The 15,032-nt window shown below is 41.4% G+C and overlaps 1 protein-coding gene across 2 annotated transcripts in view; it reads left to right on the forward strand.

The window, feature by feature from the left end:
* The window catches only part of tbc1d32 (TBC1 domain family, member 32), a 61,474-nt gene extending 48,826 nt beyond the window's left edge, over positions 1-12,648 (forward strand). For both annotated transcript variants that reach the window (XM_076084345.1, XM_076084346.1), the window contains exons 31-34: positions 2,335-2,489; positions 3,848-3,988; positions 7,387-7,575; positions 12,240-12,648. In XM_076084345.1, coding sequence (XP_075940460.1) covers positions 2,335-2,489; positions 3,848-3,988; positions 7,387-7,575; positions 12,240-12,359 — 605 coding nt within the window. In that variant the 3' untranslated portion in view covers positions 12,360-12,648. The remainder of the gene's footprint in view (positions 1-2,334; positions 2,490-3,847; positions 3,989-7,386; positions 7,576-12,239) is intronic.
* Positions 12,649-15,032: the final 2,384 nt, after the last annotated feature.

Consider the following 15,032-nt stretch of genomic DNA (forward strand, 5'->3'; position numbering starts at 1 on the left):
ACTGGTGTTGAGCGATAGCTTGTTCTCTGTGCACCACTCTGCAAGACTGTTGATATCCTGTGTGTATGCAGTCTCATCTGCAAACTTCACTGCAGAGTTCTGTCCATGACGGGGGTAGCAGTCGGGGGTGTACAGTGTGGACAGGAGGGGGCTGAGCGCACAGCCCTGGGGGGCTCCGGTGTTAAACACTAGAGTGGAGGAGGTGTGGCTGCCAATCTGTTTGTGGATGCAAAAGGATGCAGAGTTGGGTACTTAAGCCCAAAGTTTTAACAATCGGTTTCATGGGGGAGATTGAGTTGAATGCTAAGATGAAATCAACAAACAACATTCAGATGAAGTTGTTTCAAGATGTGTGTGGGCTGAGTGGACCAGTGGAGACGGCATCCTCTGTGGATCGTTTGCTCTGTATGCAAACTGGTGAAGGTCCAGGCTGTGGCTGGGGTGTTGTAGATGTGCTGGAGAACCGGTCCCTCGAAGCACTTCGTCAGAACGGGGGTGAGTGCTACTGGGCTGTAGTCGTTTGGACTGGACACTGCAGACTTTTTAGTTACAGGGAAGATGGTGTCTGTCTTGAGGCAGGTATGAACACTCTCCTGTGACAGTGATATGTCAGTGAGGACATCATTTAGCTGGTTGGCACATGTTCTTAGTACACAACCAGGGATGTAATCAGGCCCAGCAGCTCTCTTCACTCCTATTCACAGGGTGTTTCTCACATCCTCTGTGGATCCTGAGAGTGTCCGGTCCTCTGAAGGTCGGGCAGACTTTACTGCGGACTCTTTGTTGAGGAGATCAAAGCGAGCGTAAAAAGGTGTTCAGCTCATCTGGCAACGTGGTCTCACACATGATGAGGCGCTCGTGCTTTTGTTGCTCGTGACACTCTGGAGAGCCTGCCACATATCTTTGGTGTTGTTGGTGTTGAGGTGTGTTTCCTTGTCACCTGACTGAAAGTAGTTCCTTTGGCTTTAGACAATACTCTCAACTCTCCATTCATCCAGACATTATCTAGGAGCATGCTGGGTAGTATACAAGACATTGATACGATTTGATTTACTTTACTTTTCAGTATTTATAACCTGAATCATTTCTGAGTTTGTGAAGCATATTTTAAATGCTGTTACACTAAATCCAGTGAATGTTTTACCGGCAAATTGCATTATTAAATATTCCTGTGTGCATTCTACCTAAACAAAAGTTAAAGGTTTACATTATTCTAAGGCAGCAAATCAGCAGAAAGACATAAACAAACAGGTGTGTTGGTCGCCTGGGGTTGTTTTCTGGAGTAAAGCCAGATTGCGTTCTCACTCCCCGACTAATCGCTCCACAGTTCTCCTGCAACAGGACCTGCGTATCAGGGCAGTTATTTGCTTCCTGTAGGATCTGATTTAATTATTACAATGTCTAAATGAAACTGAGCATAAGGAGTAAATGCATCAGAGCTCGAATTAACCACTCGAGAAAGCTGTAAGTTAGAAAACTAAGTCTGATTGTGTTGTGGCCCCGGTGTTTCCAATCGTGTTTGTTTGTATTCTCGCCGTTGCTGGCGTCATGTGGTGTTCACAATGCAGTGGTGCCACCTGTAATTCATGTTGGCTGAATCTCTCACAGGATTCACACTCGACTCGTCATAGAACAAGATCCCCAAAATCATAACTTCACACAGTGATACAGCCAACAGAGAGCTAGATCTTTGGAGGCTGTTCAGAGGTGTTGGTCTGGTGTAGCAGGGCTTGTTGACTGTCCGAGCATTACTCACTCTGTGGTTGACGCGCTGCAGTGTGAGTTGAGAGTAAAGTGGTGTTAGTGTAATGCTTTATTTAACAAAACATTAGCACTCAGCTTCTTGTGACGCCAAATCCTACAAATCCTTTAAAATATAAACAAAATCAATGAATTTCAGCTTTGATAATATTTGTGTAACTAATTACACGCTTTCATTAATTCAACACTACCTGCTGTTGCCAGAAAATATGTGAAGTGAAGTCAGATTTTGTTATTTCTATGCCACTCTGATGTACAGCTGATGTACAGATCATTATTAGTAATAAAATGCAGAGATTGTTACTTCAATCAGATTTCTTTTTGCATACAAAGTGGTACTTTCCATTCATTATAGCTGTTATGAATTGAATTTGTGTTACAGAAGCTCATTTTTGTAGGCAATTCAAGATCCGTATGAGTCCGCATGCATCTGTCCCATTTATTATCAATGGACCACTTTCATGTTGCAAAACTAATGTAAAGAGCTATGTTTGTTGAGCATTGCTGAGTTGTCTTTGTATTGTCTGAGTATCTTTTCCATCAGTCCTTTGGCTCTTTAACTTGGCCCTCCAGTCACTCAGCAGGACGGTTATCCGGGCCACGACTGGCTGGCCTCCACAGTGTTCCTCCTCATGGCTGGAGACATGAAGCGGTCTCTCGGTTTTCTACTCAACCTGTCCTCTCTGCTAACCTCTGCATTCATCTGGCCAGCGAGGATACATGCGTCTGTGAGTAGAACAATGTCCAAACACGACTACGGTACAGTGTATTCAAAACTACAATAGCCAGTATTTGAACATGCAGTAATTTAACACTTTAGAAGCCTCACATGGCAGCAAGCCTGAGAGGTCTCATGGTGCTGCTGCTCAGGAGACAGTTTGAGATTGCGGAGATCGGCGGTTTGATCCCCGGCTCCTCCAGTCCATGTCGATGTGTCCTTTGGAAAGACACTTGACCCCCAAAACTGCTCCCGAAGGCTGTGCCATCGGTGTGTGTGAGCAAGTGTGAATGGTTAACTAGCCCTGATGGTGGCACCGTCCATGGTAGCCGGCCATCGGTGTATGAATGAGTGTGATTGACGTGTAGTGTTAAAGTGCTTTGAGTGATCGGAAGACTAGAAAGGCGCTACACAAGTACAAGTCCATTTACCAAATGTAAATGTGGGCTAAAAAAAGTGTCGTCTTGCAGCTTTTTATATCTGCGTGGGAGTGTGTGGGTGGCGTTGAGAGAGGTTCATGTGATTTTTGATGAACATTTCAAACGTACCTCCCAACCGTTAACGGCTACGGCCTCCGTCTCATTTAATCCCTCCTCTTTCATACAAAGCACGTCAACAATCACAGCACGGAAAACATAATTAAATAAGGATGGTGATGAATCCTAAGAACAATTCTCACAGTGACGTTCAGTTTGACTCCGTCTTCACTTTTCAACATGGTGAAAAACAAACGGGATGTTTTTTACTCATCGGGGGAAAAGAAGAAGAGGAGTAGTACTAGAACGAAGACGATTGAAAGTGATAAATGAGGGGAAAGAAGAGTAAAAGAAAACGCAGCCTGGTTTCAATCATTGAAAATGGCAGGGGAGAAGTTTTATCATCATACCAACCTCAGTCATCTCGTCCCATCAGTCGATACAGCTCAGCTGGACTCGTCGGTTACGTGCTCTTAGTGTTTATGATGCAGATGCAGCCGGTGAATTTCTCCACAGAGCAGTTGGTCTCCAAGTACTCAACGTGGTCGATTTTTTTGTCAATATCATGGAAAAGAGAAAGGGCACGAATAATTAAGAGGCAGCAGCAAGCTGAGGGAATGTGGGCATGAACACACGTACACACACCTCTATGTGAACACAAAGCAGCATACTCTTTCTGTTTCATTTGCTCAAAATAAAAGTATTCAAGACTGTTTTTATCTCTATATCAGCATCGAGTACTAAACAAGGAGCTTGTAATTGATGCGTCTGTTGTTTTTTGTTTGAATGTCCACCAGTAATACGAGCAAAGTTGGACATATTTACGGATACAGAAATCAGCTTTAAATCTAAAAATGTCCCGAGATGAAAAAGCTTGTGTTTGTCATCACAGGTCCATTTTCCTGTGGAAGTAGCTGAATCAGGAATCCCTCCTGTGTACTGGTGTACAGCTCACTATGTGGAGATGCTGCTGAAAGCTGAAGTTCCTCTGGTCCACTCTGTCTTCAGGATGTCTGGTTTCACCCCGTCACAGGTACGACCTGTAAAGAAATAGACAAACCGTTCACTAAAAGCCGACTGGTGCAAAATTGTCTCTTGGGCTGAGATTTAGAAAATAACTGATCCTCATCAGACGTTTTCTTCAAAATGATTATAAGTGTTCCAAAATGATAGAATGATACAACGATGCAGTTCAGGATACACAGTTACTTTTTTTTGCATTGCTTTTGCCAAAGTCAGCCGCTCATTTAGTTTTGTTCCTTTAGTTGAATATTTCATTCATGATGTCAGTGAAAGACCCAAAACAGAGTTTAAAGCCTTTATAAGCACACTTTGCCTCCCTTTTTAATCCACTTTGACTTTACTAGACTTTAAAAAAACAAAATGCGGTTTTGACATTGAATCTTTTTCCCTCTGCTTTTTTTAAACAGCAGTTGAAAAGTTAGATCTTTGTTCCTCTGCGCTTATTTCTTTTGACACCGACTTTCTCTCTCACAAACACCGAGATAGAAGAAAGGCTCTCTCACCTTGAATCCTCTTACGTTTGATCCTGTCTTCCACGTGTCGGCGGTTGACAGTTGAGGTTCACATGATGTACGGCAGCAGGGGCGCTGATAACACTCGCCGCATTTGCATCAAAGATCCGAACTCTCCGTCTCCAGGGTGGAGTAAAACGTTAACATTCAGCTCATCTCTTTGCTCTTCTCGGCGGTAACGGGCACCTGCTCTTCAGTTAGAACTGGAAATATCTATTCCAAAGGTTTGAGCTTTAAAGCCTGACAAAGCAGCAGTGGCAAATGAAGCGTTCTACACCTCTGACATTCATAGAGTAGAGGTTGTGTTTGAATGTGTGTGGACGTCGGCCTCAGTCGAAATCCATCCACAGAATATGTCAGCATTTGAAACATCCTGCCTTGAGAATAGGTGTGTGTGTGTGTGTGTGTGAGAGAAAGGAAGAGGCTTTTAAACAGTACTTGTCTTTAGTCTGAGCAGTGACCTGTGGTAGGTAAAGGATAAATAATAAATAAATGATGGGGGGGAAGATTAGTGTTGTTCATGTGTACTGAATAAGAGACGTCGTCTGCCTTTAGGCGCACTAAAACATTAATGGGACAAGTTCCCCATACTGATCATTTATATATATGTCACATTGAGGTCGTTACGGTTCAAAGGTAGTTTTTATCTAGTTATAGTTAAATTCACCTACTCTGTGAGTTTAGGGCTGCAACAACTTGTTCAAGATGGCGTCTTTAAATGTATCGTTCCATCCAAATTTCTTTTATATTTGACTGTTGATATGAAAATACAGTATAGTGCAGCTTTAAGCATCAATATGTTATGGTGTCAATCAACACAAAAAAGGGCGTGGTAATATAGCGATATCAGGAAATGAAATAAATAAATATATTTATATAAGTATATGTTGCAATATGTCAAATGTATTCAGAAGCACCGTGGCCAAGTGTGTATGCACATTGTGCACAAACAAGGAATTTGACTCCGTTTTCTTTGCATCCCTAAATGTACTTGCACAGAAACAGACGTAACAGCTAGGAACAAGGACAACAAAGCCGGACAAATAAAGGTGAAGAATAGATAATGTGCTGAAAAGTATGTGAACAATGATATTGAATTATCACTCGTCTCTGCCGCAGAACATTCCGTGTTTCACACACAAATGTATCAAGGTAAGATTATAACAGCATCTAAAAGCCTCTTTGTGGCAGAAGGAAAGTGAATACTAAAGTAAAGAATCCAGTCACACTCACCAGTGCACCCTCAGTGTTAGCACACAGGAACACTAACAGCAGCACATTTTGCTGCTCTCACAAAAAGGAGAGCTGCTCTTGGAAGAACCTTGAAGGGATTTACAGTCACAGAAAGGACTGTACTGCATCCGTGGTACTTGTTTTTCTGCCTGAGGGTTTAGAAAGAAAGCGCAGCGTGGATCCAGTCGTTCCCTGTTTTTATTACAACACACAAATTAGTTTGTCAGTATTTTCATTAGGCTGTAGCTGAGGAGGGGGGGGTGATAATAATCTAATATGTTTATGGAGCGTAAGTGGAGCTTGTTCTGTATGCTTGAGCAGACTTGTGTCGTTAGTGAACACAGCGGCTAATTATTGGCATGACAATTAGTTGAAAGGCGGCGAGTGCACTGATTGTTGTCTGTTTGGATAAACTGGATATGTGGGTGTGAAACTCTGTCTGACTCAAAACTTCTGATCTAATCGAGAACAGCTGAGTTCAGCCAAATGAAGAGAGTGGGTTCTACCGATCCCGACACGTTTGTCAATGAGCGGTGCTTCCCTGTAAGGCTGTGCACTCAGAGTACATGTAGAACTTTCAGTGTGCTCTCTTCATAAGCCATGCTAATGGCATGGCTCAGGGCACGGTGATGTCGGTCCACCCCTTTGTTCACAACGACATATTTGATGGTTTGCAGTGACATTTTGTGCAGACATTAATTTCCCCCAGAGTAGAAATCCTACTGACTACTTTGTGATCCCGCGCATGACCAGAGTCTTCCACAAGTCTGAAGGGGGGGGGGGGGGGGGGGGGGGGGGCTGGGATATTTTCAGGTAGATACTTTGAAGATCGAGTTTCCTCTTGGTTTCTCCAGTTAGAAATAAGTCTAATGGCAAAATTCTCATCTTTAAAATGTCTTGACTTACAATAGTTCTAACTTTAGCACCAAATGGAGATTGAGGTTACAGAGAGAGACTGCTGTGTGACTGATTTGATTGAACACGCACGTGCATACATCTACTGACTTTGTCTGATTTGTCCAACTGATCATGAACCTGTGAGGGAGTGCATCAACTTTAAATCACTGAGGATTCACTGTGGTGTGCAATTCTTCTTTTTAATATTCGTTAACATTTTTAACAATAAAATCTGCCCACAAACAAAGCGGAACAAGTCGCCTTACATTACAATTTTAAGGCCGTCGATTTTGCAAATGATCAAATCTTGTGAATGCACCTCGTATTACACAGATTCATCAGGCTGGAACCGAACCGAGACGAACAAGGGTCACAGTAAATACTGTTGATGTACCGTATATACAGTTCAATCCCTTTGCTTCATATCAAGTCCATCTTCTGCTCTTCTCCTTTCTCCAACTGAAAAACTAGATTAATTTATTTTCCTTTTTCATATTGCCACTGGAGAAACCATCTGGTTTAAAATGCAGCAGCAGGACTTTTATATAGAACCACATTGTCATCTTTGTTTTGGCTGAGAGTCTGACAGCTCCTTGTGAAATACAGAATCTATTTTAAAATCCTGCTGAGCTTGCTTAATGCATCTACAAATCAACCTCCATCTTTTATGTGTAAACTTTTAGCCCTGTAGCCTGCTGGGAAAACTCTTACGCCTGGTCTTCTGGGCATCTTATAATCCTGTAAATCACTGCTTTTCTTACCACAGATGTGCCTCCACTGGTTGACTCAGTGCTTCTGGAACTACCTGGACTGGACAGAAATCTGCCACTACCTGTCCACCTGTGTGGTGATGGGTCCCGACTACCAGGTGTACATGTGTGTGTCCATATTCAAACATCTGCAGCCAGACATCCTTCAGCTTACACAGTCCCGGGAGCTGCAGGTCTTCCTCAAGGTGAGCTGAAGCGTCAGTACTACGGTACATTTTATACACAGAACATCCTGTCAAACTCTATTTAAACTCAGCTGAAGGTGGCATTGTACAGTAGGAAATATTTATTATATTATTATATATATTTTCTCAATCAATCAACAAAGCATTGGGTTAATAAAATGTCAGAATATAGAAGATAAAATGTTCATTATAATATCCCAGAGATCATGCCTTCAAATCTCCTGTTTTATTAGACCAACAGACTGAAGCTCAAGGATATTAAATTTACTAAGATAACATATTTTCTAAATACTTCCACACGATGCTTCGGTGTCGTAATGATCTGATCAGCACTGCTTTGCTCGCTGGTGTCCTCCTTTCCCTTTATTAGCACAGCTTACTGATTGATCTATAGGTGACGGTGATCTTTTGAGAGGTTGTTTTGTTTGTTTGTGCTGCAATGCTTTATTGTTATCGGAGGTTATCGTTGAATGCATTCTACACTTGTAAATAAAAGCAATCTTATATTCCTTACAATAATGTTATAGCAGTTTCAAAGAACGTACAAGTAAAATCATTTGGGGAATTCTACACACATCAATGGGCGAGGTAGTTAAAAAGTAAAACTCGTGTTAGGAAACAAAAGCACAAACCAAGAGAGCAATATAATGCTTTGTTAAGGCTTTCTGTGGAAGAAGCACTCCCTTATTGCGCTGTAATAAATTAGAAATATTTCATTATTTGGGCTCATAAATTGTCTGGATTTAATATGAAAAATCTTATGAAGTTGCTGTGGTAGGACCTCACTGAATAGTTCAGCTCCCCTGCTATATTCCGCAGTCATCCATGATTAACGTCCGCAATGAATAAAAGAATATAATGTGAAAAGAAGCCAATTCTGAAAGTTAACACGTTTCATTGGATCAAGTTCTGCTCTGTGAATTGGATGAACACTGAATTGAAGAGTGGCCCCAAAGGTTTCACAAAAGGTCTTAAGTTCCGGTCCAAGATGTCAACCGTCTCCCAATATCCAAGGCAACATTAAACAGCAGCATTGTGAATGAGGCATGGCTCGACACGAAGCACTCATCGTCATTACACATTAAGCGTTCCGGTCCGTCTTGTCTCTGGCTGATCGCTCTGGTGTTAACATCGCCACGAGCCGCTGCTGACAGTTTTTGTGAATAAAAGATCAGTTATGTTGGCTTTATCTGAGGAAGCTCTTCTAATGAGCTGTAGCATCAGATACTGCTGCAAGGGACAGCTTTGAGACACAGTGTGTGTGTGCGTGTGCGTGTGTTTGAGAGAGACACTCACACAAACCTCGTCCTGAGCTGAACCGTTGAAAGTTTCAGACATACAGGTTTGCGTCCAGCGGCCTTATCTTCCCTCTCTGTCTCTGGGAACAATGTGAAGGAATTATTTTACTCCGACAGATGTGGTATTAAAGAATTTTCTTTAATATTCTCACACACACACAGACTTGCACCCCTCTTCGCTTATCCCGTCTCTATGGGGGGTATATCTATATTTCATCTAAATTAAAATTTGAACTTGTTACAATCGTGTGTCTGGAGCTTAACTGCAGTGGAGCTGAAGTGCTGATAGGAGGAGTGGACACAAGAGACAGAGGTTATGTCTGCTACTGACTCAGAGGCTACAAACAATAAGATGCCTTTAGTTTTGTTGTAATGCATTCAGAGTCAAACTGCCTATACCACATACATGTAAACATCGAACAAAAAGTTCGGAAATTTGTGTTTGGTAGATCATTTCTCTGTTGTAACAATGCTTCTTGGCAATACATTTTATACCGTTGGAAAGCCTGTTTATTTCCCACTTTAATTGTTGCCCCATTTGTAAGGAACATGCATTTCTGGGATGAGCAGCACAGCTGAGTATGTGGGTTGCGCCCATGAAAAATTTGCCAAATCATCTCTGCCAATGCCAAACAGCTTATTCTGCTGTTGCCATTGACTCTTGTTTGGTGGATTGGATGATTGAAGTCTATCAGTAACAAGGAAGAAACAAGACATATTGGCAATTTTACAATTTATTCATTTAACAGTCAGGAGCCTCAGTAGCGTGTGGAAGAACCACACACAGCCACAACAGCCTGGCAGCTCCTCAAATCAGATGAGCAGAATGCCTTGCAAGTCAATATTGTTGAGCTTCATTTTCAAAATAACTTCTGTAATTGATATATTCCTATTAACTCCACCTTTTATGCAAATCCTGACTCATTTAATATTCATACCACTCATTTGTCATGGGAGGACAGGTTTAGCAATCTTGGTAATTAATGCATTAATTAGTGTACCTAATGATTAATATATCTTGAAGATTATGAGAAACATTAAGCAGCTTGTGACACATGTTCAGATTGAAAATATTCAACTGTATATATGCAGGCCCTGATTCCTCCACACTCATACTCACACACGTCTCCTCCTTTTCCACCCTCCTCGATTCTCCCAGAGAAACCAAAAATCCACTCCCAAGTGATTTCCACTGGTTATCTCTCCTCTCCTTCACGGTTTAACTGAGTCAGCAGCTCTTTCCTGCTGCGATGAATGAACAGGCCAAGCTACTTTAGTTTGGATGTTTCTTCAGGATTAATCTCACTTTGCTAAATCTTGGCTCAAATAAAGAATCTAACAAGTGAGAGACTTTTTATACTTACTGTAGTATAGTGCTGTTACATTTAGACAAGCAGAATAATAATACTGGCCCATTAACCATCCGGATGGACAGGATATTCACAAACATATGGATTTAATAGACTTAAAGTTATGTAGCTGGTGGTACTACACTTTATTAATATCAGTATATCAAATAACTCTAGAATGTGACCTCTAATTCATAATACCTTTTTAATAAAAGGAGATTTTTCTCTTCTAAAGTGTGCGTTATGCAGTACATGCTGCCTTGAATAATCGCAGGAGCAGAGCCCTCTATCAGACTGAAAACTCATTTCTTCCTGACATTACTTGCTCCCCTCTGAACAATCACCCCTCTGCAGTCACTCTCTGCCCCTATTGAATAATAAAAACCCATCGCTTCATTTGCTCATAATCTTCTTCTTACTTCTGCTCTTTACTCCGTGTTTTTTTTTTTTTTTTACACGCATGATATTATCTTATAGAGGACACAGCGATCCTGAACCTGACATCTTTGATGATCTAAAGCAGTGGTATTTCAATTTTCAAGCGTAGTAGATGAGTGAAAATAACTTTAAATACACAAAATCACATCATTTATGACTTTTTGTGATATGCTGCATAGATTTGCCTCTTATTATTATTTACCTCTAAGAATGATTCAAATAAAACGGTCATTATCACTCGATTGAACTGCTCACAACTCATCTGTCCTTTGACGAGGGGTCACAAGTAGAAGTATTTCTGTGTATTAGAAGATAACAAGGAGACCACAGTTGAAGCTGAATAGCACTGATTGTATCTCGCTTAGTGCTTCCAAACCTTTTTGGCTCGTGCCACCTTAAAACATTTGCACGTAAACTGTCGTTTCAAGTTTAATAGAGTTGTGAGCAGTTCAGCCAAAGTGGTTTCTCCTTCTCAAGCTGTTGACAGCCCGACGTAAAGTGGCTTAGTTCCTCCCCTTCTGGGACCTTATTTTGGGAAAAAACATGGAAAGTAGTCACTCATTTTTATATCCTGCGTGAATTGAGGCATGAATTACACGTTTGTCAATTAAAAAAAATATTTTTTGCACATCAAGTTTGCCGTATTAACATTTAGTTTTGTGTGAAACCACATCTCACGTCTCGCACAGTATACATTGCTAACACTAGCTAACTTAGCTATGCTCCACTCACAAATGTAACATTACCTTAACTGATGTTATTTACACTGAAACGTGGTGTTTTTATCAGCTGACCAGCAAGAACCGTTGCTTGTGCGACTAGTGATCGTAGCTTCAGCGAGAGAGACGGAACTTAAGATGTTGCTTTGCTCGTCCGACACACAAACTCTCACAACATGAATGCCAAGTAAGGATGTTGTTTATTGGCGCAGTGCAGCATTCGATTCCCAGAGATTTAATTTAATTTCCTGTGACTTTTGAAATAAATTGAATGTAAAGCATTTTAATGAAAAGATTATATTGAATTCTTCACACTTTACCGCCTAACAAAGTGAAAGATAGAGTAAGCCACCTTCTGACTCAATACCAAACCATTATCTGTCTGCATACCTCTACCTTTATTTCTTGGACACTAGTTAAAATGTACTCAATATAAGAAATGATAAAAAAGCAAGGTAATTAACAGTCTGTTCTGTAAAGGGCTACTCCAGCGAAAGGAATAGTGCCAATGAAAGCAGCAGGGGTCGAGACATCCTGCTTTTAATCCCCAGTAAGGATCAAGCTCCACTAAATGCTGGATCCTACATTTCACATCATGCCACCTATAGCATCATTTAGTTTACACCCTCTTTGCCTGGTAAATTACCACGCCATTCAAACTCCATGCCTTGAGTATGTAATGCAAACTTTGTTATAAATGTGCCGTCTCCAAATTCAAGTCAAGATAAATAGTAGTGACATTATAACTACATTACAACTGTTTTCTAAGGCTGAGCTGTAACTCACTTTTATGTGTGCAATGTGAAAATGGTACAATGTTAATAAGTCCAACTCCAACAATTCTTTCTTTTTACCTGCAGGAGGATCCGATCCAGGGCTTCACAGTCAGCGACTACCTGCCGTTCATGGAGGAACTGGAGCGCAGCTACAGACACATCGTTCTCACTGACATGAAAACCATCAGTAGCCCTGTCCAGTGAGAAAATGGGGAAAGTTGTTATGTTACACAAGTTATGACAGATATATTTTTTTGATTGGCTGTTTTAAATGATCAGATTCAGTAAGTACCTGCGTGTATCTCCTGGTGTAATGCAACAATGTTCTCTGTTGTACATGATGTAAATATGTGACATTTATCAACAGCTGCTGTTTGAAAGACCTAAAAATAATCACATTTAGAAAATGTTACAATCTGTATTTATTTTCTCCTACAATGTGAATATCTAAGATCTTTTGTATGTTCTTGTTCGTATTAAATATTCAAATATCTTTTGACTGATCTGTTGCCACGGTTTGCTAAAGTACCAGGTCCCCTATAGGCCAGTGCAGGTCTCATGGCTATGACACACATCATTAATGCCAGGACACGCAACAATGCAGCTCACCAGCTCTTGTGTTTGTGTACCTATGCAGGCCCTTGTATGAAAGATGCATGAGGAAGGTTTTATCGTTGTGATAAACCCTCATTAGTAACCACAGCCTTCTCTCTCTCTCTCTCTCCCCCTGCACCGCCGTCCTGTTGTCCCTCTTCAGACACACACACCTGAATGATAAATGAGCACATCTCATCCATCCGTCTCTCTCCCACAGCAGCCGTGTTTACCAGGGAATTGTAGAGGGCACAGCAGAGGTGGTGGATCACAGCGAGGGGAATTGATCAAATGTTTATCATGTTAAAAAAACAGCACTACATGCAGAGCATTTCAGCGCTGAGGGGGTTTAACTATGTATTGAACCTACCTACATATTGAAAGTTGTTTAACACTTGCCTATTCATACATCCCTCAGACATGTACAGCAATACAGCATGCATTCGGTGTGTTTCTGCTGACCTGATGAATGTCCAGTTCAATATTCACTATCAACATCTGGGTCTTTAGCTGCTAAATGTTCCACCATTTTCACCATCTACTTTCTATTCTTGTCTGTCTGTTATTTGGTGCTCGACAGGTAACAGTCGGCTCATCAGAGCTTTGTTGCTAGAAAAAAGGCTGATGAGAGCTGGGAGACTGAACCACAACAGTTATGCTGCGTTCACACCAAACGCGGCGCGAATTATTCGCGCGAGAAGATTACAAACAAAGTCTATGCACAGACGCAATGAGACTGGCGCGGCGCGAATTTGCGATGGCGCAAATTCGCGTCAAACGCCAAATCGCCCCAAACGCATGAGTTGAAATTTTTCAACTTCGGCGAAATATTCGTGTTACGCCCCAGCGCGATAGCCTATCAGCGTTGAGATGCTCCCCCTGTCATCAGTGACGTCCTGCCGTTGTTGAGTCAGGAAATAAATACTGTAGCCTTCTGTGCTCACCCAGAGCTCTACGATACCTCATATCAATAGAGACCGGACCAAACTATGTGTATAAATGTGTGTGTAAACCATATGGTACAAACAATGAATAGACGCTGCCGTATTTACGTCTACATGACGTTATTCTGAGTGTTGGTGGAGCTGCTACAATGTTAGCATAGCCTAGCACCAATCCATCAGAGCTCCATTGAGAAGACAAGTAGCCTACAAATCGGCATCATTACGTAGTTGTTTCGGAGTCCCTTTTTGTCGGTTTATTGCTGTTAAATCACAGCCAAATCAGTTTATTTTGTGTTCATACATGGCTTGCTAGACACAGTGAATACACTTCGATAAAATCCACAGAGCTCCTCTGGACAATGTTATGAACCCAGACATGACGGTGTTTAGTTTCCTGGGATATCTGACTTCCACAACACGTACTAAGCAGAAATAGGTTATTTTTGCCATGGTTAATGGCGGACAGTTGAACGGCTTTCAGGGCGATAAGCCGCGCGTCCAGCCGCGTTTGGTGTGAACACAGCGTCACAAGAAGCTGAAAGACACTAAAACGCTCCATAGAAATGAGGGGATCCGACCTTTTCATGAGTGCAGCTTTAAGTCCGTCAAACAAGTTTTCATAATCCAAACGGAAGAAAATAGACTTGAAGCATAAAAATAGGCTTCGGGTGTGCTTGGATATCGTGAATGAATAATGATCTGTTACGCCGCCTGTGTAGAAAGCTGGATTGATTACAATAGTAGCGTCTCTGTTCCGTCAGATTAGCAAAAATGGACGACTTAAAAACGTGGCTGTTACACGACAATTCAGGGCTGGAGGCTGGCTTTAACACCATCTTTAAACACAAAACAGTCTACTTCAACTCATGTCGTGCCACATTCAATTTATTAGGAAAAACACTCCGAGGAAGAAAGTTTGCTTCTGAGCGGTTTCTGTAGTAACATTAATATTTGTCTCATGTGGAACGAGCATATCAGATAAACATGCAGATGTGAGGCTGCTTACAGATGTGAAAACCAATAAAAGAGTTTCAAATTTGATTCAGGGGCTGACTGGGAGCCAGCAGTAATGATTTTAGTTCTTTCAAGTCGTTGCCTGAGGGTGTTATTGTTTCTTTGTCTAGAAGCAAAGAGATTTGTTTACAAGTGTGGCCCGTCAATTTAAAAGAAATGAAGTAAATACTGTTTTCCTATTTATGCGTTTTACTTGAATAGGTTTGCAGATATAATATAAGCTAATAAAGTATGCTCCTCAGCCTCCATGGGGGAAGCCGCTGCCATAGTCGATGTTATGAGACTATGAGTTGAGTTGAGTTTGACTTGATCACTGGTTTCAGTA

The sequence above is a fragment of the Anarhichas minor genome, unplaced genomic scaffold (assembly GCF_050575085.1).
Source record: "Anarhichas minor isolate MPS153535 unplaced genomic scaffold, ASM5057508v1 ptg000136l, whole genome shotgun sequence".
In the NCBI taxonomy this organism is placed as follows: Eukaryota; Metazoa; Chordata; class Actinopteri; order Perciformes; family Anarhichadidae; genus Anarhichas; species Anarhichas minor.